The sequence below is a fragment of the Copidosoma floridanum genome, unplaced genomic scaffold, assembly GCF_036245765.1.
Source record: "Copidosoma floridanum isolate Cflo_tuat_1 unplaced genomic scaffold, Cflo_Japanese_pri ptg000012l, whole genome shotgun sequence".
Lineage (NCBI taxonomy): Eukaryota > Metazoa > Arthropoda > Insecta > Hymenoptera > Encyrtidae > Copidosoma > Copidosoma floridanum.
Window position 1 is genome coordinate 4,952,678 of NW_028321889.1, and position 26,688 is coordinate 4,979,365.

The 26,688-nt window shown below is 34.8% G+C and overlaps 4 protein-coding genes and 1 pseudogene across 6 annotated transcripts in view; 4 read left to right on the top strand and 1 right to left on the bottom strand.

Annotated features, from left to right (window-relative positions):
* Positions 1-776: 776 nt before the first annotated feature.
* LOC106637267 (uncharacterized) lies at positions 777-2,468 on the top strand. The gene is made up of 4 exons (XM_089590278.1): positions 777-842; positions 1,047-1,151; positions 1,213-1,392; positions 1,459-2,468. The coding sequence occupies exons 2-4, from the start codon at positions 1,053-1,055 to the stop codon at positions 2,260-2,262; spliced, it is 1,083 nt and encodes a 360-aa protein (XP_089446404.1). The 5' UTR covers positions 777-842; positions 1,047-1,052; the 3' UTR covers positions 2,263-2,468.
* Positions 2,446-7,254, bottom strand: LOC106637332 (HEAT repeat-containing protein 6). The gene is made up of 12 exons (XM_014350077.2): positions 6,840-7,254; positions 6,350-6,595; positions 6,008-6,244; positions 5,111-5,924; positions 4,766-5,052; positions 4,353-4,700; positions 4,007-4,284; positions 3,455-3,926; positions 3,299-3,376; positions 3,027-3,233; positions 2,837-2,953; positions 2,446-2,760 (listed from the first exon to the last, which is right to left on the bottom strand). Exons 1-12 carry the CDS (start codon positions 6,969-6,971, stop codon positions 2,599-2,601), a joined length of 3,378 nt encoding a protein of 1,125 aa, XP_014205563.2. The 5' UTR covers positions 6,972-7,254; the 3' UTR covers positions 2,446-2,598.
* Positions 7,255-7,943: 689 nt separating this feature from the next.
* On the top strand, positions 7,944-8,580 carry Pet117 (cytochrome c oxidase assembly factor-like). Its single transcript, XM_014349979.2, has 2 exons — positions 7,944-8,094; positions 8,363-8,580. The coding sequence occupies exons 1-2, from the start codon at positions 8,003-8,005 to the stop codon at positions 8,523-8,525; spliced, it is 255 nt and encodes an 84-aa protein (XP_014205465.2). The 5' UTR covers positions 7,944-8,002; the 3' UTR covers positions 8,526-8,580.
* A 1,762-nt stretch (positions 8,581-10,342) lies between these two features.
* LOC106637269 (dietary and metabolic glutamate transporter pseudogene) lies at positions 10,343-12,573 on the top strand (annotated as a pseudogene).
* Positions 12,574-14,624: 2,051 nt separating this feature from the next.
* The window catches only part of Gprk1 (G protein-coupled receptor kinase 1), a 101,274-nt gene continuing 89,210 nt past the window's right edge, over positions 14,625-26,688 (top strand). For all 3 annotated transcript variants that reach the window (XM_089590301.1, XM_089590303.1, XM_089590302.1), the window contains exon 1: positions 14,625-15,547. In XM_089590301.1, the coding sequence (XP_089446427.1) occupies positions 15,435-15,547 (113 nt within the window). In that variant the 5' untranslated portion in view covers positions 14,625-15,434. The remainder of the gene's footprint in view (positions 15,548-26,688) is intronic.

Below are 26,688 nucleotides of genomic sequence, written 5' to 3' on the forward strand. Positions count from 1 at the left end.
GAATTACTTTTAACTCACTTTGGTTCAAATTTTACATAAAAATATGTACTGTCAGATAAAAAAGATTTATAACAATTCGCAACTTGGCAACCATAGTATTGCTGATTATTTATAACGTATACGTCCGTTTTTAGATTCTCGTGCAAGTACTGCGTCAATGCAAATGCGATAATTTTCGATATTTTTATGGACATAAAAATTTTTGTCATATTTGCGTTACTCCAAGTAGAACATTTATATTGATAAATTTGTCAAACCCCACAGGTTTTACGGAAAAAAAATCATCAAGTGTCAAAACCGCATTTGTACGTTTTTTGTCCCCATCCTGATTTTTCATTTAATTGTTTCAGCTTTAAATATGTGTTTAATCCATTTCTTTCACTGTGTTATTAAATATATAATAGGTTCGTTCAAGCCCCTTTTGGTTCGGTTCGGTTCTCTTAACAAAATATACCTATATATACGGAACCAGTTCGCTGTTTGGTTCCATATAATATATAGGTATATTTTGTTAAGAGAACCGAACCGAACCAAAAGGGGCTTGAACAAATCTATTGAATACATCTATAATTGGTAAGTAGTCCAATAAACCTTAAAAAGTTATTAATTTTGAGCTTTTTAAAATAGAACTCTCGCGCAAATGTTGTCTGCAGAGTGCATGGATTAGAAAAATATCGCCGTCTGCTAAAAAAAAAAAATATATATATAGAATATGCTCTTATATATAGTATAGTCTACATCTATATATTCTCTGTCGAAGAGAGATTCAGAGATCCCATAAACTTATACATTAGCCAGCAGCCTGCAGTGTTTCATTTTCTTGTCAAAGTTTATCCTGTTATGTAATTATTTAGTTAATATACTTTGATTCTCATGCACCAATTTAGCAGAAAATTTCGATTGATTGTTTGTGTATAGAAAAGGATTAGATTGTTTGCCAAACGTGTGCTTCCATCTTTCATTAACCCAGTGCTTTTTTAGAGATACTTGTAGTAAACGTACTGCTTTAATAATCTCATAAAAAGTCAACTCTAACTTATTTTAAGAGAGAAATGTCTGACGACTCCAGTGATGAGAAAGAAAGGCCATTGGTTGCAAAGACCGCGGTTGACTTGCAAAGGCTGAAACTCATAAAACTAATGAAGAACCCGGTAAGTATTTGTTTACTTCTGTGGTGTTTTTAAAGAATATCTAACAAATCGTTGGCTGCAGGATAAGCCAGTCATAATACCAGATCGACCAAAAGTCAAAGGAACGCCATCCGTACCTGAATTCGTAAGGAACGTTATGGGAAGCAGTGCTGGTGCAGGAAGTGGAGAGTTTCATGTTTACAGACATCTGAGGAGAAAAGAGTACTCCAGACAAAAATACATTCAAGAAAAAAGTCACAAGGTCTTATATTACATACTTTAACTTGACTAATTTAAATTTTTGTTTTAATATTTGATATTGGTATAGGAGATTCTCAATGAAGAGTATCACAAAAAACTGGAGGAAAACAAAAAGCTAGCGGAAGAACTCACAGCAAAAAAGCGTGCTAAGAGACTCAAAAAAAAGCAAAAGATGAAGAACAAAAAGTTTAAGCCCAATCGAAACCAAAATATTCAAGAGAAAAGCAGTGATTCTGAAAACGAGAGTTCAGATGAAGAGAAGCACAGTGATTCAAAATTTGATGTGGAGGGAAAAAAGGTTGAACCCAAAGAAGACTCCAAAACTAGTGATGTACATGTGGTAAAAGATGATGAGCCGAGTAGTACTAACAAAGAAGAAAACAGCCATTCTAAATTAAGTTCAAAAGCTAACATAGAGTCAAAACCTGACATAAATATTGTAGCTGAACAAGATAGTGAAAGCACAGTGGTAGAAAAAAATACATCTAAAATAGTAAATAGGCAGTCGAATCAAGAAAATACTAAGGCAAAGAGCACATCTGAGGTTCCTGATGAAAACAGTAAATCTGAAACACAATCTGATAATATAGACAAAGTAACAAATAGAGGGAAAAATCAAGAAAATATCAAGGAAAAGAGTACAGCTGAGGTTCCTGATGAAAACAGTAGAACTGAAACGCAACCTGAAAATGTGGACAAAGTAACAAATGGAGGAACAACTCAAGAAAATTCCAAGGACAAGAGCACAGCTGAAGTTCCTGATAAAAAAAATAAATCTGAAAAACAACCTAATAATATTTCAAATGAAAATATAAAAAATACTTGCAGCTCTAGTGGTAGAAAAAGCACAGATGATGAGAGTGCTGGATAGATCTTACAATAAAACAGCTGTTATGATATTGGAAACTTTATATTTTATTAAATAAATTTGAAAAATCACTAAAGGTTTGTATGTACAAAAAAACCAATTCATTTGCTTATGTATAATAACTACAATGTATAGCTTTTTTAATCGATTTTACAAAAAACTCTATATAAAAACAATTTGGTTAGTCTTGAAAACAGCTTTAATATATTTCTAGCAAAAGTTTATTTTTTTCATTAATAATTTAATATTAGTTTTTTTACAATTCGATTATACTAGTTTTATCACAGCTCATTAAATAAAGAAAATTTTTTGCTAACAAAACATCGAAGCACTCACTACCTACATTGATAAAACATCTTTAAGTCTATCATCATTTTCAAATAGTTTTACTATTTGCTTGACAAATTGTTTCTCGTTAGGACTCATCTGTTTTTTAGAAAAAAGAGAAAATCGTGTTTTGGCTTCAATCAACTCGCCAGCTTTTTCCGGTAATACTTTTTCCTGGAAAGAAAAATACATTTTAATTTGGTTTTAAGCAAACACTTACGTTATTAGAATATTAAAAACTGTATATTACTTGAAATCTTTTAATTATTGGTGACACATTGTCAAAATGATTCTCAATTTCAATCGAAAGCGAATCAAACCATTTGAAATCAGTACACACCGCAATGTGACAAAATGCAAGGCACAACTGAAAATCCAATGAAAATGATATAGGCGAATTAATATAAAAGAGTTGAATAAAAAATAGTGATTTATTATACCTGTTCAACAAGAGCTTCGTAGTGTTGATATTCGTTGATACTGGACAAAGTTTTTGAGTTTTCAAAAGCTTCCATTATGCGTTTCCAAATCATCTTTATTTCCTCGCCAAATGATTTACAAACTGTAATTACCCAAGCCGCGTTTGTTCGCACTTTGAAATTTGGACATCTGCACATCTGATCAGTTACTACATTAAAAACAATGTCCTAGAAAAAATATTATAAATCATAAAAATATTTTGCAATAGATTAAAATGTTGTTTGTTACATACTCTCCAGGAAGAAGTTAAAGTAGCATCTGGAGTACCACTGATTATTATGCCAAGAGCCCGACAAGCGTTCCACTTTACCTAAAATAATTGGTAGTATATCAAGACCTTACCAAACAAGTTTATTGTATTTTTTTTTTTTTTTTTTTAATTGCGTACTTTCATATCATTAGTATTCCGAAGACAATTTATAAGTGCGCTTAATCCAGCTGTACTATTTTGTAAAGTAAACACATTTTCGTTACTTTCAGCTAAATTGTCCTTCTCAGCTGTCTCCTTGACACTAACTTCGAAATTTTTTTTACCTGCTTTCTTACATTTTTTCTTAATATTTTTAATTTGCCCCGACTTAGGAGGTTCAAACACATTTTTCATAGAATCCTGTACAATTTTCGATTCGGAATCATCTCTCTCGCTGTGAATATTTTGATACAAGTATATAATGTTGCCAATTGCTCTGACTGCGTTACACCGAACCTTATCTTTATCTCTTGCTCCGGAGACACTGAGTGTGTAGGGTTTTTCCAAAATACTTATAAAATCAATTGGCTCTGGCTCATCAAGATTATCTTCCGAATCATTGGCACCATCTTCACACCCCTTGATTTCAGGATTCAATTTCATTTTATGCCTGAACCATGACAAAAAGTAAAGAAAAATTGATACCATACACATGTTACTTGTTTAAAAAGGTGAGCGTGCAATACGTACTTGCGTTTAATCAAAGTCTCGCTAAGATTTGCTACCGCCCAAGCTGCTTTTATTCTGACACCAAGGTTTTCGTCACCAAAACCTTGACAGGCACACCTGTGCACGTCCCACAGGAAGCCAGTATCTTCCTCCAAAGCCGGTAGAGTAACCAATATCCCAAAGGCACGCAAAGCTGCAGCTCTCACGGAGCTCTCGTCGTCGCTCACACACTCGCTCAAGGCCGAGACTATGGTTGCGATCCAGTACTTTTTCAACTTGGAATTCACGTCAAAGTTCATCTGAGGGTAGAGTACTTGAGAAATTTTATTCAATCAAAACCACGAAAAATAATGTTAAATCTAATCACCTGCTGCATGAGCACACTGTTGTCTATGTTGGCCAAGCAATCGCAAGCTGCTTCGCGCAAGTTACTGGCGCCCTTGTGTCCGGTCAGTGAAATCACATCGGGAAACACAGTTTTCCAAAATACCAAGGCCTTGTCGCTGTACTCGTCGTCTTTCAACCGCTGAGCCATAACTTCCAATGCTCGAATAGCTTGCAACGTGATGCGCGACGTATCTTCTTCGTGGTTTTTCATAGGCTCTATCAGACATTCGGCTGTATACTCCAAGTGAGGGTAAACAAGACTGAACGCATTGAATGCCATGGCTCTTATCAACATGATGGCTCGCAGCATTACCGGCTCTCTTGTCCTCTGAAACGTGGAAGCGATTGATAAATAGTTCTTTTTGACGTACTCACGGATTATTTTGAGCTTACGTCTTTGGAGAGGGTTTTCAAGCATATTTCAACAATGGCACCGATTTTGGCTTCCTGAACGTTGTCTTGGATGGCGTTTAAGCCGATTTGACTGACATTGTCGCTGATGTCGTCGATAACGATTTCCTCTGTCTCAGTCTCACTTGCAGTGTTGTAAGTCGAATCGGACAGCACATACAGACTGTCGTTTGAAGACTTTGCAAATACATTGTAAACTTCTTGCGTAACTGGCTCGGATAATACCAGAGTTTCAAAAAACTCGAACGCCTTCACTTTCACCGTGTTATCTAAAAAAATTTATGTTAATTTTGACACAATTCATGAATAATAATCATGTCAGCTCACCTTTATTCATTAGCAGAGGATAACACAACTTGGCCAATTCGCTAGCTAGTCCAGGCTTGAGCCTAGAAAAAGGCGTGGCTTCGGCGAGGGCAGAGGCACATTTGAGGGCCTGTATCAGGGGCAATATCCCATTCTCTTTCCTCAACAACTGGCACACAGAGTCGTGTATTTCTTTGATCGAGAGTCCAAGCAGATAGAAAACCGAATCATACGATGATCGCTCGGTATCGTTGGCGTGACTTAGAAACACCTTAGATGCGAGTAATAGCTCGTTCAATACGCTGAGAGCAACCGTTCGATTAGCTTGGGCTGTTTCGCGAACTACGTACTTGGCAAGTGTTCGTAAATTATCCCTCGAACCACTCGCCACCATTTGCAGCCAGTAGCCAGTGAATTCGCGACTGTGACATTGAACAATGTCATTGAGCAAGTGCGCGGCTTCCAAACGAATTTTACGGTCCAGCGGTGCTCCTAAAGATCTAGATTCATTATCCGAGGTTTCCGAGTCACTTGTGCCTTTGACTGTTTTGGGTGTAGGAGACGTAAGAACAGATTTTTGCTCGACTTTTTTTAAAGCAGAGGGCTTCTTTACCTTGTGGTTTCGGAAATATTTCTTTTTCAAGTTTGAATCGATTTGAACTGGTAGATTCAAGTTGCAGGTGATCATTGGCTTTGGACTTGTGACCGGAAAGCCTTGGATTTCATGAAAAACGTAAGCTTGCGCTATGCCTAGCAGTAATCCGAGTTCCTCTGAGTTTTTAAGATTACTCACGTCTATTGTCAACCTTAATAGCCTAAGGCAAACTTTTACCACCTAAAAAAGATTATCAAATATTTCAATTATGATTTCGAAAATCGTTTCAACGTATTAATAAATATTTAAAACAAAATAAATACCTTATTTATATACATTTTGTCCAAATTGTTGATTGGAAGCTTACTCAATGTTTCCAGAACAACCAGTTTCAACTCATGCCTGTCTTTTGGTTCAATGAGGCAATTCTGCTTTTGTAGTACAGAAAATATTGTGTTGAAGAAATTCAATACTTGATATTCTTTTTCATCCCACTTTCTATTTTGTACATCAATTTGTCTCAAAATAATAGAATCTCTTTTAAAAAAGATATCTATATTCTAGAAATGTTAAAAACTGTTGTCAAGAAACAATCTTTGTGCTATTTTATGATCACGATGGATACATTTAAAAACAAGAATTTTGACTTATACACAACAATTTACCTTTGAACAACTGTTGTCTCCTTTGACATCTATAATTATTTTTTGTAGTAAGTTAAGTACATCTGAGTTATTTGTTGCATCTGCTTTAGAAAGAGTATCAAAAATCCATAAACTGCACTTCTGTATCAACCTTTTGTCTTGCGTGTTTTGAATCAAACCACCAAGAAACTGCGAGTAAGTGCTCACTAAACTGTGCTTGTGTGATTTTATGTATACAAAGAGCTTATCCAAGATGGCCATTAATTCCTAATAATTAATTATAATACATGAATGTTAGGTGCTAGTAAGATGACTTTATCTATGTACAGAATAGTTATAAATTTCAAAGATTGTGGCTTCTTTGCATAAATAGAAATACTGAAGCTCACATGTAACTTCATTTGAATATCAAGTCTTTGTATGGTAATTTTATACAAATATATTTAAACGTTATTGTTACCTACACTCACATGTAAAAATTTAATTTATACATAGTTGAAAAGATATTTACCTCATTATAATTTACTAAATGAAATTCTTTGTACTGACTGAGGAACTGTTCCAAAAAGTAATCATTGCACTGCCTATCTGTTACGTCTTCTACTGTTGATTTTTCTGGTATAAGCCGAATGATTTCCTCCATTACTGATAACGGAATGATTAGAAACCAAAACTTTTTTGAGAACAATTTATTGTGTCCAAAATGTCAAGAGGTCCTGTTGAGGTTTTGTTGACAACTGTGATGCACATAACCTATCTTTTTTTCATCGGCCAGTTTTTTTGCATTCACTTTTACACTCTAAGTTTCGAACTGTCGACCAAAACAATTCATTGAATTCTAGATAAATTTCTATTGTTGTAAATTTTTGAAGAAACAATTTCTGCAAAATGACGGCAACATGTAATACATCAATACACAACACATAGTTAAGGCCTATATAAGGCGTATACGCAGTCAAATTGACATAAGGTGCACAGTGCCCAGTGCACAAGAATAACATTGGTTGGTATATCCTATATATGTAAAAACGTAAAGCAATTGTGCGTTAACGCGCTTTACGCGCTGTGCATTATGTATATAGGTATACCAACCAATGTTATTCTTGTGCACTGTGCACTGTGCATCTTATGTCAATTTGACTGCGTATAGGCCTTTAGCCCTAATTATGAGTATAATATATTGTGCTTCTACAGAAATTTGTGAAATTTTTTACTACAACAATATAAGCTTTAACCAAGGAACCATAAATTGGCACGGTAGTTTGTTTACAAGTTGATTTTCATTTACAATTAGCTATGAATCTTATATCTATTACATGTATTCTTGTCATTAAAATTTACTGACTAAATAAGTTATAAAATATTTCATGTGTTTATTATTCAAAAATTTCCTTGAAATTTAAGATTTTCATGGAAATCAAATAGTAATCATTATCATGTCTAAAATAAATAATCATGTAATCATACTAATGAATAATTTAAAAAATAGCATTTAAAACTCCCGCGTTGCAGACAAAAAAAAGCTCTCTCAAGCAGACGATGACGATGTGCTCAGAGCAGACGACAACAAGTATAATATATATATATATATATATATACTTGATAATATTTACAAACTGCGATGTTGTTATTCTTTTTTTCGTTTTCGGCATTTAGAAATAATCATCATTAATTATGTCGTTAGCGTCCAAGCTAACTCTCGCAGGCTGTACTGCGGTATCTGTGACAATTATTGGATACGTTCATTTGAAGCAACAATTTGATCGGTAAGAAAAATACATTTTTTGTTTGAAGTTATAGGTTATGATGTTTTGTTGTGATGTTTACGTAAATAAAACGAATTGTTCAATAAAATTAATTGTTTCAACATTATTTGTTATATTCTTAATTGATGGATTTCTTGTGAAATAAAAAGAATTTTCAAAGAAACAGCTATAAATTACGTTAGATGTTTTAGTTAGATATTAGTGATTTATAACTCTTTTTCAAAGCAATATCGATAATTACTTGAATTTGTTTATTCGAACTTATTAGTGAACAAATGCACTCTGGAGTTGTCAAAGATTTGGAAAGACAAAGGCAGAAAAGGATTCAAAATTTATACTTACTTACTCAGCAAGAGGAACTTGCTCATCACCTTAAAAAAGACTTGATGCTGGATAAGAATAAATTGGAAAGAGTTGACTTGACTACTTAAATACTTCAACTTGATCTACAACACATGAATGTATTTGTACAGTGTTATAATCAAATTTAGATTTGAGACATGTAAGATTTGTATAAAATTTTATAAATAATAATACGACTGGTTATAATATGTATATACAAGTAACAATAGAATAAAAAAAAATAATGACAAATGAAAAGGAATGCATTTTTAATGTGATTTTCATCCTTTACTATTTTTATTATTTATCAAACTACTGGACATGTTTCATAACTCGGAAGTTCAAATCTAAAAATATAACTCTTTAAAAAAATAAAGATATCGAAATATGTTGTAAATGAGGTTGGACTTAATTCATTTTTATTTATTAATTTGAGTAGCAAGTGATATACGTCCACAAAAATAACAATACATACAGTTAATGTTGAGAGCACTATATTTATTCAAACACATTTAACTAGTTGAATCATTTTTTTTTTTTTTTTTTTTTTTATATTTAAAATTTACTTTGATGACAAAATTTGAAGAATAATTTTACTTTACTAAATTAAAAAAAACGAAAAAATATTTTAATTAAAATCATTTTTGTGACGGCTTCAGCCTCAATTTTTAATTAAACTTTTTTTTACTACGAGACTCGTATATACGAAATACCGAGACTAAGCTACGGTTATTAAAACACACAATAATAATGAGAAAAATTTTTTTTTTATTTTCTAAGTACACAACTAATAAGTACTACGCAATTATATAGAAATTTTGTTTTTATATACTTTTTTTACATAGATTTCAGAGATAGATCTAACTGATAAAATCCACAGAAACTTATCTATTTCACGGTTTTAAGAAAAATAAAAACTGAAAAAATGTATCACCAATGAAGTTGTATACAAAATTTAAAGCAAGCGCACTCTGTTAATTATTTAGTACGACCAGAATGTTTCTTACCAATAACATTATTTTTTAAAACCAAATAAAAATTTTAATATGCAATAAATAATAAAGCTCAATTAAACAGCACAAAATTATGTAATGAAATTAAATTAATTGTTGGAGGAAGTTACTTTTTATTGCTATCAATTTAATTTTAAATGTTAGAAAATTTATAATTTATTTATTTTCATTATTTAAATGCTGTTTTACTCTATGGATTAGAAATAAATCAAACAGTTGCAAATTTAATTTTCAATAAAAATAAATCCATGCATTGACAATTTTTTAAATAAATATATACAATTCAAAATTAAAAAAAAGATTTATATTCTATAATTTTGTAACATTAAAACTTTATTTTTATTTATGTTAAAAAAGACAAATTAAGAAAAAATATTACCATTACCAACGATTCTATATATTTTTAAATGTTTTACTCATCAAATTGGTTATTTAAAAAAATTATTATACTGTAACGTTTAATACACATTCATAAATAAAAAAATTTCAAAATATAATAAAGTATAGTCTTAAGACATTATGACAAAGCCTCTTTCCACGCGTTATCCTGTAAATTGAGACATAAACATTAGAATGTCTTAAATTATCTTATCGTTGTATAAATACAATGATCTTTAAATTGGATTAAGTACTTATCAGCCTAGAGCTTCGATTGCATTCAGTAAAATTTTATCAGTTTGTGTGTAAGAAAGTACATTTGGTTCTGATGTGATTTAAACTTATGAATAAAAACCAATGCCACTATTTTTTGAAAAATGTAAGATAAATTATTGATATTCTCATAGTATTTCATGCATGTAGTAGTGATTTTTTTAAACATTTTTTTTGCTTCATTGTAGTGAAAATTAAATTAAACTTGAAATTTATTTTAATTTTTTTCGATCATAGATCCTATGTCTTATGCCAAAAATTTACTAAATTCGGTGAACCATCTGAACATATTTAATTATATCTGTGAATTCCATTTGGAGGGATGGGTGTAACAAATGACTCCATAAATGTGTAGGCAGATGAAATTATAAGTGTAATTATAATACTTATCACCTATACGTTTTACACTCACGATGGACGTATGATTCGAAAAGTATAATGGTGCAATAGGATAGAGATCCCCGAATTTTATAAATTTGGTACCAGATTTAAGATAACTGACATAAAAAAAAAAATGTTCATTACTTACATATAGTATAAATATTCTTATATCAAACCATTGCCAAAACATAAAGAATAATTTTTTTTTTTTTAATTTTTACTATAGTTAAAAGGTATGAAAATAATATACTTAAACTCATTCAACCAGTTTTATTATTCACAATTTCAATAAAATATATCCTAAGGTCCCCAACGATGGATCGTTGCAACGATGGGATTTTTTGCATTTTTCAACGCATACACGTTGCGAATCTGCCTCTCGATCGCAATAACCAAAATGACCAAACCACATTCCAGTAACATCAGCTCTACTCAGTCGATCGACGAAACCTGTCCCGAGTACGAGGACAACGTTCTCAAAAACGAAACCACCGTCGTTTCCGTTGGGGAGTTTGAGTGGGACGAGGTTACTCAGGTAAAAGTGCAAGAATTACCCCACGTTTATCGACGCTTTGGTCAAAGAAAACACTAACTGAAGGCAATTTTGAGTTGGCGTAGAGTTTTTACGACCAAGGCGTTAATTCATGTACATGTATATACATATTTTTTTTAACCAATCGGATACACCCTACAGGGTATCGTTCTTTCCTCTTTCTACTGGGGTTACGCAGCGTCCCACCTACCCGGTGGTCTACTAGCCGGAAAATTTGGCGCTAAACGCATTATCGGCCTCGGAGTACTGTTTACGGCTCTGCTATCCATCGCGACACCCAAAGTAACCCAATGGGGCGACGCCCCAGCTCTTATGGGGCTTCGCCTCCTCATGGGGCTCTGCGAGGGCGTCATACAGCCGGGCATGAGCCATCTGTTGGCTCAGTGGATCCCACCCCAGGAGAGATCGGTCATCGGAACATTTGTCTACACTGGAATTAAACTGGGTATACTCGTCTCCTCGGTCGCCTCGGGCATTATTATGGACAGGTCAACCGACAATTGGCCCTGGATATTCTATATCTTCGGAGCCATCGGCATATTGTGGTACGTCGTTTGGGTGCCGCTATGCTACGACAGTCCCCGAGAGCACCCCTTCATAACCGAGCAAGAAAGGAGATACCTTCACGAGCACATGTCCAGCCACACTGCGGAGACAACGGAAAAACCTTCAGTTCCCTGGAGACACGTGCTCACCTCGAAACCATTCTTGGCCCTCGTTGCTATGCAGTGCGGGCAAGACTGGTGCAACTACACGATCATGTCGGACCTGCCCAAATACATGAACGGAGTGCTGAAGTTACCGATTCACCTGAACGGCTACGCGTCTTCCATGCACACAGTCAGCTCTTGGCTGTTCAGTACGTTCGCGTCCTGGCTGTCTGACCGTCTGATAGCCAAAAAGCGCGTGTCGATAAGTAAGGTTAGAAAGGCCAACGTTGTCATTTCGAGCGTTGGGCCCGCGGTTATTCTACTGTTGGCCGTGTACGCGGGCTGCGACGTCGTACTGGCCGTGGTCTTGGTTACTGTGGGTTTGACACTGACGGGTAGCTCGTTGATCGGGATCAAGGTGAACGTGCTGGACCTTAGCCCAAATTACGCCGGGGTACTCATGGGTATACAAAATGGCGTCGGGGCTTTGGCGGGCATCGCGGCTCCGTACACCGTTGGGGTGCTCACGCCCAATCAGACCCTCGGCGAGTGGAAGAGAGTCTTTTGGATCATAGCTGGGGTTTATTTCGTGGCTACGGTGAATTTTGTAATCAACGCCAGTGGCGATGTCCAGCCGTGGAATAATCCCGGGTTCTTGAAAAAAGAGCGTGAAAAGGAACGCAATGACGATGTGGAAGAGGATGTGGGTCTGATGAACTTGAGTAGAAGTAAGGTGGGATGTGAGTGAAACGATTTTATAAACGGAATTTATTAGAACTTTGAGGTGCGATATTCGCTCCATGCACAAACGGCAGAAATTGGAACTTCAGTACCCAAACCCCAAAATCCATTACTTTTGGCGCTAGTGTCGGTGATTACATGTACTTTAAATGGGGTTTGGGTACTGAAGTTCCAATTTTAGCCGTTTATGCACGGAGCGAATACTCTGCCTCGCAGTATTAGATTTGAGGTTGTTGGGCGATACTGCGAGAGAAACGACTAGTTAAAAAGAGCGTGGGTTGTATGTACGAAGAGCAGTTTTTTGACGATCTTTGTTAAAATTTATAATTAGCATTCATAGGCTCTACATAGGTAATTCTGAAACTTGGAACTGTAATTGGGTGAGAACGGATGTTTCAGAACCGAATCAAATCATCGTCGTATCTAAGTCTGCATTCAAATATGTTAAAAAAAAATAAGAATAATATATCTACAACTTTCCTTGTCCACACATAAAACTGTGTGGAGATAAATTATTAGAAAAAAAAAATTATGTAATGAGAATAAAAATGTGTTTTTTAAGAATTTCCAAAATTATTTGAATATTGCTCTTCTCTGTCGTTAACAAACTTTGTACGTAATACTCATCCTTAAATTTATCTGTTAATACCTTGGTTGGAATTCTACAAATAGGATTAAAGTAACTTTTCTCTACAATCAATTTTTATTCATTAAAAATAAAAATGTAAATAAAAAAAAGAAAGTATTTATCTTTATTATTTTTTTTCATTACGATTAAAAATTACCACTGTTTTATAAAAAATACTACTGTTTTATTATAATGTTACGAATTTTTTTGTATTATTTTGAAAATTTGGCTTACATTCCCAATATTTATTTAGTCGTGGCAACCCATTTCTGGTACATGTAGTGATAAAAGTATCACCTTTAAACGATACTCTCAATCAATGAAATCGTTAATAATTTTAATTTAATAAATTCATCGCAACCCTTTACTTATATATCTTACTCCCACAAAAAAATAACGAGCTCTATACATAATCCCTGTCCCCAAACTAAAACCCTCCCTTATCATCGGCCGCAAAGCCAGCGACCTACCAATCCATCGGCTCGCAAGCTCGAGACACCCGCGGCTTTTTCATATAACGTTTTTCTCTCTCTCCCACCCACTATCTCTCTTTGTCATATATATCTATACAAGACGCAAGAGGGACAGAGAGGTAAAGTGAGCGTGCGCGTATCGTCTACAGGCCGCTGTCGTGGAGGCAGGGGGCAGGGCTTTGCTCGCTCGGTCGCCAACTTACTAATAGTGAAGAAGGAGCAATCGTCGTCGCGCCGCGACCTCGTCGTTCTTTCATTTACTTACGGTTCGGCGCGTCACCGTTTCGCGTCCCTTTGTTGTGTTGTTTTTTTTTTCCAGTGCTTTTTTTTTTTTTATTCCCTGCAACAATGCAATGACCGTGAAATTTTCGTAACCAGTCGAGTCGCGGGATTGTGCAGTGAAAAGAAAGGAAAGGAAACAAAAAAATACTGCAAAATCGTGAAATTTTTCATGACAAGTAAAGTAAAGAGAAAGTGCGCGCGCGGTGCTCCGGTGGAATTAGAAATGAGTAGATAAACAAAAACACACACTCACACAAGCAGACAGACAGAGCCACCCGGGGTACACACACATGTACAAAGCGCGCACAACACGGGGCTTTTCGGAGCATTTGGATTTCGGAGCGCCTCTGGTTTTGCGAGAGTTCGAGTACATGGGTGCAGTTGCCCATCAGGATCGTGTTCTCCCAACTGTATGTTGACAATTGAAATTGAAACTGATGGTGTGAACACACGCGTTACAAGTGATAAATAAATACCTTCGTTGACGTGGACGTGGAGTTAAAGTGTAGGTGCATAGTGTGTATACGTATAGCCACGAAAAGTTTACTCACGGGGAAAAGCGAAGAGTGGAAAAAGGGAGAGAGAAAAAGAAGGAAAAGGGAAAATGTGTGTGCCCCCCGAGGCGAGTAAAAGAGGCGTCTGCTGCATCCACCGTTAATGTCTGTTACTACTATTGGGTGTTATATATGGGGCACTGACGGCAGCAGCTGAGACTTGGAACACCAAAGTTCAGGGGAGAGGGCGAGCTTTAAAAATTTTTAACGGAGGGATTTGAGCTTTTTTTCAAATCTCATTTTCGAGCTCAAAGCAAAACAAAAAAAAATATATATATTAAATGTTTTGTTTTTCCTCTCTCTCCAACTGTTTTTTAACATCACACATCGCAGTAGTGGATGTGTGCGCAAGGGCGATAATCCAACAGATAGCATAAAAGTTGAAGGACCGCAAGAAGAGCTCATATATATATATACATATACACGCACATCAGAGAGAGAGAGAGAGAGAGAGAGAGAGAGAGAGAGAGAGAAGGGGAAATAAAAGTGTGCTCTATTATTTATGTTTTACGTATAAGTATACAGTGTTACAATATTCAAGTGAGGTATTCGCGCATAATATACATATACACAAGTGGATGATAATTAAAGTACACCGATGCCTGTGTCCGCACAAAACTTATTCAAGCTCGACCGTCTAAATTTGTCAAATTTGTCTGCCAATGCATAATACGATGTAATAATATGTATTTGTACGCTCTGGCTTGTAAACAATAAAACGTGTATACTCGTATGCATGTATAAATTTATAATATAAAATGCATGACGCACAGTTGTGGGTGCAATTATGATATATGACACAAGATGAAAGCGGAGGTGAACCATCAAGTGTTTGTTATAGTTGGACGATGACAGCTACGTGAAAGTGTAAATAGTGATATAGGTATATATATACATAGCAACATCGTCAGCATAATTTGTGACAAGTGCGCCTGTGCTTGTGTGTTACTGTGTTATCGGGGCACACATAACATAATATATGAATACATAACAACACAAGACTTCGCCGCATCGTAGATTTAGATACACGTGATAATATAATAAAAATAAACAAATCAAATAGGCCAAAAAAATGGCGGATCTCGAGGCGGTGCTCGCCGACGTGAGCTATCTCATGGCCATGGAGAAGAGCAAGTGCACGCCGGCCGCCCGGGCCAGCAAGAAGATCATCCTGCCGGATCCAAGGTGAGATTATACGTCTATACGTTATACGCACATAATATAATATAAGCACGAGAGGCTGTTCCCCGCACCAGCAGCCTCCCCTTTCTCTCGATATTCGGGCGAATCTCCCTCTTCCCCCCCCCGCCTTACTCGACCCACAAAACGAGGGGTCAACCCCCCGCTACCATATACCCATGTATACACACGTGTATGTATATTTACATGCAGAGAGAGAATCGTTCCTTCACCCCCTCCCCCTCTACTTTGTCTGTTGCCCCTTCCCCTCTGCTCCTCCGCCATTTTCTACGTCTCTCGCGCCCAACTCCCACCCACCCCTTTTTCCCGCTGCCTCTCGATCCTCCTTATGCCCCCCCCCCGCAGCTTACCCCACTTGCCCAGATAACGTGACTATCGTACTCGCGGAACTCTGTGCTCCTCACCCTGTCTCGAATCTTTTTTTTTCTCCTTTTTCTTATTTCTCTTTCATTTCTTTTGTCACACATATACCCGCCTCACTGGGTCCTGTAATAATGATGTAGGCACACAGCAGATGGGAGGGGGGGGGAAGTGTGAATGTGTAAGCAGGGGGTGTCTTTCAAATCAAATGACTCGTGAGGGGGGGCTTTCGCTAATCGGACGTTCTTTTCTTTGTTTCGTGTGTGCAGGTCGTGAAAATTGCGCCCATTGGTAGTAAAATATAGGGCGTTGGACGAGGCGTTGGAGTTACCTTTTGCCGTTGCCATTGGGAAAACGAGCACTGAGATCTAGTTGAATCAAACTTGGTTCCGTTGAAAAGGTTTTGGCAGGGGGGGGCAAAGGGGAGAAAAGGGGAGTCACGTTGAATCGGGAACACAAGCGCGTATAGTAAGAGGAAAAAAAAAAATTATGAACGTTAGAGAACAGTCAACTAGTGTTTATGACTTCACCATCTAGAAGTTTTGGTATTCTAATTTTTACCTCATTTCCGCCATGAAAATATCGTAAAAATCACTGTGCTTACGATGAAATATGTTTTACATCTACAAAAAAAATGCTGTCGACGATGTAGTGCAGTGCATCGCACTTAGCACTCCATTAGATTTATTTAGGTACTTTTGTGGAACGAAAAAAACTACAACACCCAAAAGTCATTGACTGTAGCTTTTAAACCCACACATTCTACGCGTCGTCCAATCGAAAGAGAACCATTTTTAATGACTGCACCACCATACACATAGAGACATACGGAATTTAATGTTCCTCTACCCCTCCTATACCTCCCCCCACGGATTCCGATTGTAGCGACCGAAAAAAAAGCTTACGTATTTACAAATCATGCTCGAGTAAGTAAAGCACAAAGAGCTATAGGAAGACGGCTTGCTGCTCTGCTTTGGCTTCCCCCTTTTGCTCTGATTTTCATACGCTCGAGAGTGCCCACGACAAGAGATGGGAGTTCGTATATATAACCCGGAAACAAATGCACTGGTGCGTGCAAAAGGCTCTTTTACGCGAAACGCATAAGTTACATACGACATTTTTGTTAATGTTTTGAAAAATATAACCGTTCCACGCGATGAGAGTACACAAAAACAAACACGTTCCGCTTGTACGAAAATTAGATGCTCCCGTACAAAAGCATTATTTGCGCGCACCATAGCGATGATGTGCATTTATTTAAAACTCCTGGAAATCGAGATGAAAAGAGCTTTGGGGTAAAGGCTCGCTCGTTAATTTTAATGAATGCACAAACAAAAAAAAAACAAAAAAACACTGTTTTCCTGAAATGTTCTCATTTTTAAAAAAGCTCTGAGTCCAGGAAAACAACGAGATACGTGTAATCCAATTACGAGACCTCTCACCGTTTTTTTTTTTTTTTTTTTTTTTTTTTTCCAAGTACGCCCCTTTTTTTCCTAACACCCTCGTATTTTTCAAAAACCCTTTCGGATGAATATTCACCCCTCCGGAGCTCTAGAGGCTCACGAATTTTGCAATCCCAGGGGTATGGTCGACGTGCGTAGGACATTCTCGCCATCGTGCGAATAAAATTTCGCCTCCCCGAACGACCCGAGTAAGTGTAATCAAGTCTCCAATTCGCCCGTCCGTGTCTGATCGAATGGCTGTCCATTAAGTGTATACATAACTCGACTATATGGTACTTACGTCTCCGTAACATCAAAACTTTTGATTGAAAGTGCTACAGTTTTCAGATCGATAACGCTGCCCGATACCTCGTAGGTATGGAGTGTAATAGTTGCGCAAAGTAATTGGTTATTTCTGCTTTAAGAAGGGCATGTTATATTTCAAATGAAATGTATATAATTTTATTAGTCGATTCAAATTAATCTAAATCATCATGACTACTTTTATACTCCGCGTTTACAAATATTTTTATATTTTAATCATCAATAAGCATACGTTACCACTCAAAGAAAATTTAATTTTTCTTGAAATTTTTAGTTTATTTAAAAAAAAAAAAAAAAAAAAAAAAAAACCACAATGTAAATAAATGGTAATGCTGTAAAAATATTTTATACTACGAAAACGTATTTCATAGAGTTTTACTTATAACGTATAATTTAATTTTATATTAACTTTATTCAAATGGAATTATTTGTCGAGTTGTTTGTTGTGCAAAGACAAACGAAATATTAACCTTTCAGATAATTTTTACGTTATAAACTTGTATTTCAAACTCAAAATGCTGCCATCCTTGGGAAAAAAGTGTATGTGCAATGTTATTCTTTTTTCTTTTCCTGGGACGGCAGAATAAATGACAAATTAAAATTATAGATAAATCTCTCAAAGACAACCCAGTGACTCGATTCTAAAAAAAGAGGTTTTTTTTCTATGATCCCCTTAACCAACTCAACTATATTATTTTTTCCAAGTCCATAAGCTTTTACCTCCACATGTCTCTGCAGCAAAAAAATTGTTAAAAGATGTACTATTTTCGTTGTGCCGATTGACTTACTCGATTTTATTAATTCTCAAAATTACTTACTTTACGAAATAACGTAAGGTGATAAATCCGAATACACACGTTTACAATGAATTTCATCCACGAATGGACAGATATTATAATTAGCTAATTATCATGCGTATCGAGAGTGAGACATAAAATTGTAATGATGGTCTCCGAATTTCGGAGGGCAATGATCGTCCTTTTTTTTGCGCTTGATTATATCTTGGCGAGCTACGGGTAATGGGGTAATGTAGCGGTTACTTCGTTGGCTTGGACTGAGGCTCGTTTGGGTTTTGTATACATGGGCGCTGGGCGAGATAAGCGAGAGAGAGAGATTAATGCGACGACAGTTGCTGATGAGAGTCCCGCTTCAAGGTAATGCACGGGAAAGAGTTTGCACGCCGCCGAGTAACTCGTCCATGCCGACGTTTTATTTATCCTGCTGCTCTAATGACATTAATTTGGATGTGCTTGCTTACACACCCTGGGGGATATTTTTGGTGTATTTTAAGTGGTTTGAAAAAAAAATTCGTCTTTGATTGACAAATGCAATACTACAAGTGAGATTTCGCGAGCTTGCTGTGAAAGTATAAACGTGCATTGGTAAAAGCCGGGATTGTTTAAAAACCAGTGTATTTTTAGAGCTGCTTACAACCGCATTGTTCTAAAAATAACACTCACATCTCTCGTGTATTCTTACTTCAGCCGAAGCTCGCACGAAACGTGGAAAATAGTGTATTAAATTTGGTTCGAAGGAGGAAAGCTTTGGTGGGAGTAAGCATTTTTTTCCAATAATTGAAGCGCTTTTTCGAATCCCCGATATAGCCTCTAAATGTGAAAAAGTACACAAATAGAAGAAACAGCTATAACAATGCACTTTTCAAATAATAGTTAAAATATAATCTATGGTAAAAAAATTATGCCACGCATTCGTGTGTTTTTTGTGGTTTATTACAATTATTAAAAAAGTTGTATCAAAACACACGATTTTCTACCTAATTATTATGATATTTTTTTGGGATACTGGAATACTTTAACAGCACTAGAGATTATTTTTAACCATGACTGTATGAGGTGGCGTAAAATATTGCTTTTGACTCTTTGGCAGGAATTTTTAACGATTATTTTTGCAAAAAAAATTTTACGATTTAAAACAGTTAAGCTTTCATTGATTCTAATTGATATTCTAATTGATATATTTTTTTTTTTTTAATTTTGTCTAGTTGCACACTTTTCCGTTACAATGTAGTATTTTTTCACTGTACAAAATTTAGAGGGCATATTTTCCAATTCAATTAATAAAAAATAATTTGGCCAAGTATCATTACCTCTATTCGCACGTTTTTTCGTGTGATCTTTTCCACGACCACAATACCCATACCATCCCAACTTTTATAAGTGAAAAGATGTCCAAACTTTTTTACGCAAAAGAACACCATTATGGTAGGTATGTTCACGTAAAAATAGTCCAGCCCAAGACTCCTTCGCGACAGAATCGGCAAAAAGTGCTTCCAGCTAACTGAATTCCCAGAAATGCCATTATTACCCTCCCAACCCTCGCTCCAACCCTTACGGAGCACACGTGATTTCCTCGAAAGCTTCGACCACCTCTTTCAACGCAATCATAAAAAAAGGGCATGATCCTTCATGTGTGCAATAATAGCAGTGAATAAAAGCAGGTACCATGTGTGTGTATCTGTACTGATAATGTACTTTGTGAAAAGATAAAAAATAAGAGGTTAAAAAAATCGTACAAGGGGTGGTAGTAGGGAGCGGTTTCCAAGCTTATATGTGTGGAAAACAAAGGAGCCACTGTTGAATAGCTGCAGATATGCAAACCTCTTGTGAGACGAAATCTCGGGGTGGGTATCTTTTTTTTAAAAAAGTGAAAATTCCGAATTGTATACAACTTACCTTAAATTCTTCACTTAAAAATTTTATAAAACTAAAATCATTATGTTCCGAGTACGATTTGTTATCAATAACTAATTTATGAAAAACAGCAATTCTAAAATTACGCATCGATAGCACATTAGGCATATCTATGTACTCACAACTTTTCGGGACTTAAACCATTCGTAGGTTAGTCGTTTATGACAAATCATACTCGAACTAAAGTGATTCTATTTTTACGAACTTGTTAACACCCATTATTACAATATTATTCATCAATTTTATGAAAAGGAAAAAAAAAACCACATGATTAAACTTAATAAAATATTGATTCCTCATTATGGTACTGGAATATGATATTTTTTACTTAATTTTTAACTTTAAAACTTAGAAAAAGTGTCCTACATAATTTTTCGATGTCTTCGTGATTTAAAAAAATTTTCAGTATGGCTCAATCAGTGAAAAGGTCTGCATCTAAAAACGTTCTTTTGAGAATGATTTTTTTTTTTTTTTTTTTGTACAAATAAAACAGCAGTACAAGATAAAAAAAAAAAAAAAGCTCAGGACACACCATAAGCCTTACAATCTGGGAAGATACAAACAGAAGGAGAAAGGGAGAGAGAGAGTTGGTTTTTCCGGGTTTTTTTTTTTTCTCTCTTTTTTTTCTTCCCACGCTGCGATCGATAGCACTTCTATTTACCTTCTGTATCTTCACGTATTGTGGCCACACCAGCGTGTATAGTAGAAAAAGGATGTTATTTAACACTTGTACGATACATTTTGTACTGCTTAAGTAATACCTAATGTATGAAGTATGAGTACACACTACTTTTTTGCATGAGAATACACAATGACTTTGTAAAACGTCAGGTACGAATAAATCAAATAACTCCTTTTAAGAGGTGGAGGGTAGGGTTAAGTTTCTTCGTTTTTTATAATTGACCCAACGGTATAATTTTACCATGGCCATATAATTCATCAGTTGAGGTGAATATTCATCGCAAGGTATGAATTCATCATGTAACTTATCAGTTGAGATAAAAAATTCATCGCAATTTTTTCGACTGAAAAGAAAAAGATTTTTTATTGAATTGAACAACAACAAATATTTTTACTATTTTTTCGAAAAACTAGAATACGATAGATAAACATAATACGCTTTTACTAGAAAGCAATCCATAGATTTTTTATGTTAATATTTTGATACGTCGTTCTATTTATTATCTAATTAATATACTTATTTATTTATCTACGAAAATTTATGTATTACAGCCTTTAATGAAAATTAAATTCGTAAAACCTAAACGAAAATTGAATGAACCCATGGCGTCAGGAGTATTTTATTTTCTCATACATACAACATGAGGTTTTTAACGATTTAATTAAAGATATAATTATTTTTAACCGTTCTGGAGATTTTTCATATACTTGAAAATAATTAAATCATACTTAGTAGAGCGTTAGATACATCTATTTATTTTATTTCTTTTTTAGATTTTTTTAGGCCAAAAAAATTTTCATAGTTTTTTCTGATATTTTTTCGAATTGTAGAATTATCTTTAAAATTGTTTGAAGTTTTGATCTTGAACAATCAGAAAAAAAACCCAACTCAAGTGGATAGATATAACACTCCTTTCAATGAGATTTTATAATTTTTAAGGTGATTAAAGATCATAAGAAGAGTTAAAAATAATTATTTCTTGAAATCATTAAAAATCCGACGTTCATTCAATGGAAAATTAAAACACACAGGGCAGCGCGTGTTAATTTAATTTTTAATCAGATTTTGTTCATAGGAATTTTATTTTCGGCAAAAACAAAGAGATTTCAGTGGGTATATGATCAAAAAATGAAAATTTGAAAACAACGGATACCCTAGTGTATATAAACATCCAGTTTTTCTAAAGTTTGATCATCTCATAAAAGTCATAAAATGCGGGCATAAAATATCTGTATGAAAATATGTCCAAAATTAATTTCACCGTAAACTCCTTAAAGCAGCAAAAAAAAGAGGAGAAGAATAAAGATGGCATGCGCATAGACGCAGAGCGATCGAAAATACATGAGCCATCCAGGGATCCGAGACATTTATGGGAGGTTCTAATCTGTTAGCTCTTTTTCTCAAACAGCCGTGTATATAATATAATACACACCATGGTGACGATGGCGAAAAGAAAAAAAAATTGAGTTTTCCAGTTTACGTAGATGAGCACGAGTGTTTAAAAGAATGAGAGCTTTTCTTATCTCCTTATTCTCAGAACACGCAAGTGCAAAGTGCCTTTTTTTGGGAACGAAGGTGGGAAGAAGAAAAATGAAAAAGGGTCATCGAGGGGTGTGTTTTCATGGAGGAACGTATTACTTTTCAGATGGTCTTTTTTGTCATTTTCATCGAAAACACAACTGAGAACGCATTTCATCAATCGTGAAATATTGAAATTCAGGAACCGTCTTGTTTATTAATGCTCGTGGACGAAGAAATTTATATTTTGGGACACATGCGTGGGTGGATCGGTGGATTGTTGGGAAAACGTGCGCATCTTCATGCAAAGAAGGAATATTATTAGTGTTAGAGTCGAGGGTTGCTGATAAGATTAATCTTGCCCGAGAAATTTATGAAAATAATTTTTGAGGGGAAGCTTAGGGTTCTCCTAATTACACCATCAATTTTTGGGTGTTCAAAAATTCAAAAGAATTTAGTCGCTATATACAGTCGGTGTTGGGTGACTAATTGATGAGATTACGAGAATTTGTTGCCATGTTCTCGATTTTGCGGGTCATTAGTCACTTGGTGAGTACAATTTTATTATTATGTATTTTTTAAAAACGAGTTTCTGAATTACAACTGCGCAATAAAGGCATACCTATATTTGTAAATTAACAATTTTGCGTCTATTCACGTATTTTCCAGTTTCTATATTGTATCCAACGATTTTTTTTTCCTTTTCCGAGATTTTTGGAAGAGCAGCTTATGCGTACCACTTTAATTGATAAAAAAAATTTTTTATATTTGTATTCGACTAACGATGTAGAACGAATCCTGTGTGTTTCCATGTATATCACACTTTACTGGCCTTAACTAATAACATAGCAAGCAATAATGTCATGTTCATGTATTGATCGTGATGGTCTGATCGGACGTTGGTTTAAATTATTCTACTTTATTGTTATGATAAGATACATCAGGATATAATGCTGTTGTTAAAATCACACCATTTTGCGACATTGTACATTATTTAATTAAGCTAAAATTTATCTTATTTGATATTCATTTTCAAAGTATAGTGTGGCTGAATATTGACTTCCTTGTTTTGTTAGTTTCTACTTATTTTTTAAATCAAAATAATAGTAGCAGCAATGAAAAAACTTCGAATGATGTATACAGTGCAAGTATCAAATTATGTTTGCTTATGAGTTATTTTACGATTTATATTAATTACGATTGTCAATAATTTTTCGTATACCTAATTCTTTACATTACAAAATAAAAAATATAAATATTACCATAAAAATATCGCTTGATTTTCACGTTAATTTAGATGGTATTATTATCAGATGCCACTGCATCAATTAGACAGAAAATGCATTTGATTTTAAAAAATTCCAGTTTTTATTGATCAGATATTATCCCAACGAATTACGACACATAGAATGAAAAATCCCTTAAAATTTTCGCCAATAACCTCACAAATCCCTGTGATCATCAAAGTTTATTATTAGAAAAGTTTACTACTCGCTGTGCGATCTCTCCAGCTCAGCTTTTGACTGTATGAATTTTTTTTTCCCCTATTTATTTTTTTTGTGTGTGTGAAAATTTTGTTTGGATCGTAGTCTACGGATTCCACGAATATTTCCTTTTTTATACAGATGTGAAATGGACTAATTAAATATTTTTTCATGTTTGTTCAAAAATTCTTTTATTGCAGTAAAAATTATTTTGTACACATGTTGTTGATAAATCTTTTTCAATGAAATCCAGGTACTTAATGGATTTTGTTATGAAAATAAAGTTTTATTTTAATTTATTTGAAAATGTATCGAATAATTGTTTCTATAGGTCTATAAAATTAATAATTAATTATGAATCGCAATATATTATCATAAAGAATCGTGTGCTACGTTCCCAAAAAATTTTCAAATTCATGCGCCTAAAAATAAAAAAATAAAAGTAAAGATAAATTGGTAAACAGAGAGAGCAAGCAAGCAGCGATAAATCTTTTTTCACGCAAGAAGGAGAAGCAGAAGAGCAGCTTTGCTCGCTCTGAATTTCTCTGGCCCTAATTCTCATTCGGAAACCATCTCCGTATGAAGCTATCTTGAAAGAAAAAGCGGAAAAGACCCTTTTACGGCTCTTTTCTTTCATGAGTGCACACCAAAAGAAATAGAGGAATAAAAAAAAAAAAAAACACGACACAAGTACATTCAAAAGAAGTCTCTCTTGGTGCACCGTGTCTCATGTATTTTTAAACTTTTCGAAATGCGTTCTTCGTCAGCGAGCTACATGGAAATTTTTTTTCGGATAAATTGAGCAAGTTTTTATTCCCTTATTTATTTATTTATCAATTTTTTTTTTTTTTATTTACACAAAGTTTTTTTTTTTTTTAGGGAAAAAAATGTAATTCTAGTCTAATAGAATCATAAAAATATCGATTTAATCAACCGATCATGGAAGAGTACTAAAGTGAGATGGTTATATGTGATGTATAGGCACACGCGTTCAGATAAAACTTGAGCTTTATCTTTTTAGTCGAAGGACTCGGTAAAGAGATTGAAGTAATGCTGAAGTACATCCTTGACCTCAAAAATTGAAGCTAGATACAGTACTAGGGGATTAGAGAATATTACGGAAATAATCGCTAGGTGATACTCTTGTGGTCTATAGACCCGTACAGGATCGATAACTTACACGAAAAATAGTGTTGCACCACCCATGCTTTCTCCATGAAGTGCACTTTTTTTACATCCTGACTTTACGTTATTAATCCAGAAACCGCTTAGCACCTTACATTATTAATTTTAATTTTTGTACGAAAAAAAAGTTGGAGTAAATTTTTTAAATTATTTTGTAGAATAATAGTAATCAAAAACTATTGAAAATATTATAAATGTATTTAATGGTAAACTAATTTAACTGCATGTTCCGCTTGCAAAACCGCCTTGTATATCCATGAAATCAGAATAAACAAAAAAACACAAGTTTTCCGCAAACACAAACGACAAAGAGAAATACAAACTAAGTATTGATCCCTTTAAAACTCGTTCCCAGGAAATTGCATATTTTTATTTACCTATAAACTATACCTACTCTGATTGCCTTTAAAAGTCATCCCAGCAGCATCATCACCTATCCTTTATCCAAACAAGAAATGTCCAAATAAGTAGCGAAGAGTCCCTTGTTGCTCTTCCTTCATACGTAATCTCTATATCACTCTCCGCTCTTTTTCTTCCGGTAAAAGCCCGTCTCTCGTGATTTGTATCTAAATTCAAGCTCGTTTCTCGATCTCTCATCTGCTCCTATGCAAATTTATCAAGAAACACTTAGCCTATCTACTATCACCCTCCTTCAAAAGGCTTATACATGCAACATATACACGTATATAGTGCTTCGGGGTCGAGAGAGAATAAAGGCAAATATAGGGAAAAGGGTTTCGCAAATTTTCTGAAGTCAGGAAAATTTACTTGGGTTATAGTTAAAATACGTTGAAAAATAAAAAATACATTAAAATCTAACCTTCTTAATATGACCTATAGACTTTAAAGTGGCGTTACACTATTTTCAGATGAATTGCATTTTATATATATTTATATTAACAAGAATAACAATAATAATAAAGACATGCCAATAGAAGTAAAAATAATCATACTAACAGTAATAATAATAACAAAGTATAAACAAAAAATTAATTTAATTGTACAGTGTGTTTCTTAAATATAAATGTTAACTTTATGGAAAAAAAGTCTGGAATGACAATAATGGGTCGTCACGAAAAAATTACAAGTCACGGCTATGGCAGTTGAAAGTAAAGTGCATTTTCGTCGACGAGAACGCAAGTAAAAAAAAAAAAAAAAGGTCGAGGTAAAGTGGCCCCGAACGAAGAGCGTAATAAAATAACAGCCGACAAGAGCTTGCGAAAAATTATAAAGTGAGAAAGTGGAAAAATTTCTAAACATCGTTGAACCATTTCACATTTTTTTTAATTCTATAATTAGAAAAATACTTTTCCTCCTTTCGGGCGGAAAGTGAGGGCCGAAAGTACTTTCAGTGCCTATTTCACGGGCGGAAAGTGGAACCTCCCGCCCTAGGGCGGAAAGTACATTCCTGCCCTAGGGC

Coding starts and splice junctions, on each gene's coding strand:
- LOC106637267 (XM_089590278.1), top strand. CDS start 1,053: ATGTCTGACGACTCCAGTGATGAGAAAGAAAGGCCATTGGTTGCAAAG. Junction 1,152..1,212: donor TAAAACTAATGAAGAACCCG/GTAAGTATTTGT, acceptor CGTTGGCTGCAG/GATAAGCCAGTCATAATACC. Junction 1,393..1,458: donor TTCAAGAAAAAAGTCACAAG/GTCTTATATTAC, acceptor ATATTGGTATAG/GAGATTCTCAATGAAGAGTA.
- LOC106637332 (XM_014350077.2), bottom strand. CDS start 6,971: ATGGAGGAAATCATTCGGCTTATACCAGAAAAATCAACAGTAGAAGAC. Junction 4,701..4,765: donor TGAAAACCCTCTCCAAAGAC/GTAAGCTCAAAA, acceptor TCCACGTTTCAG/AGGACAAGAGAGCCGGTAAT. Junction 4,285..4,352: donor ACAGTGTGCTCATGCAGCAG/GTGATTAGATTT, acceptor CTCTACCCTCAG/ATGAACTTTGACGTGAATTC.
- Pet117 (XM_014349979.2), top strand. CDS start 8,003: ATGTCGTTAGCGTCCAAGCTAACTCTCGCAGGCTGTACTGCGGTATCT. Junction 8,095..8,362: donor TTGAAGCAACAATTTGATCG/GTAAGAAAAATA, acceptor CGAACTTATTAG/TGAACAAATGCACTCTGGAG.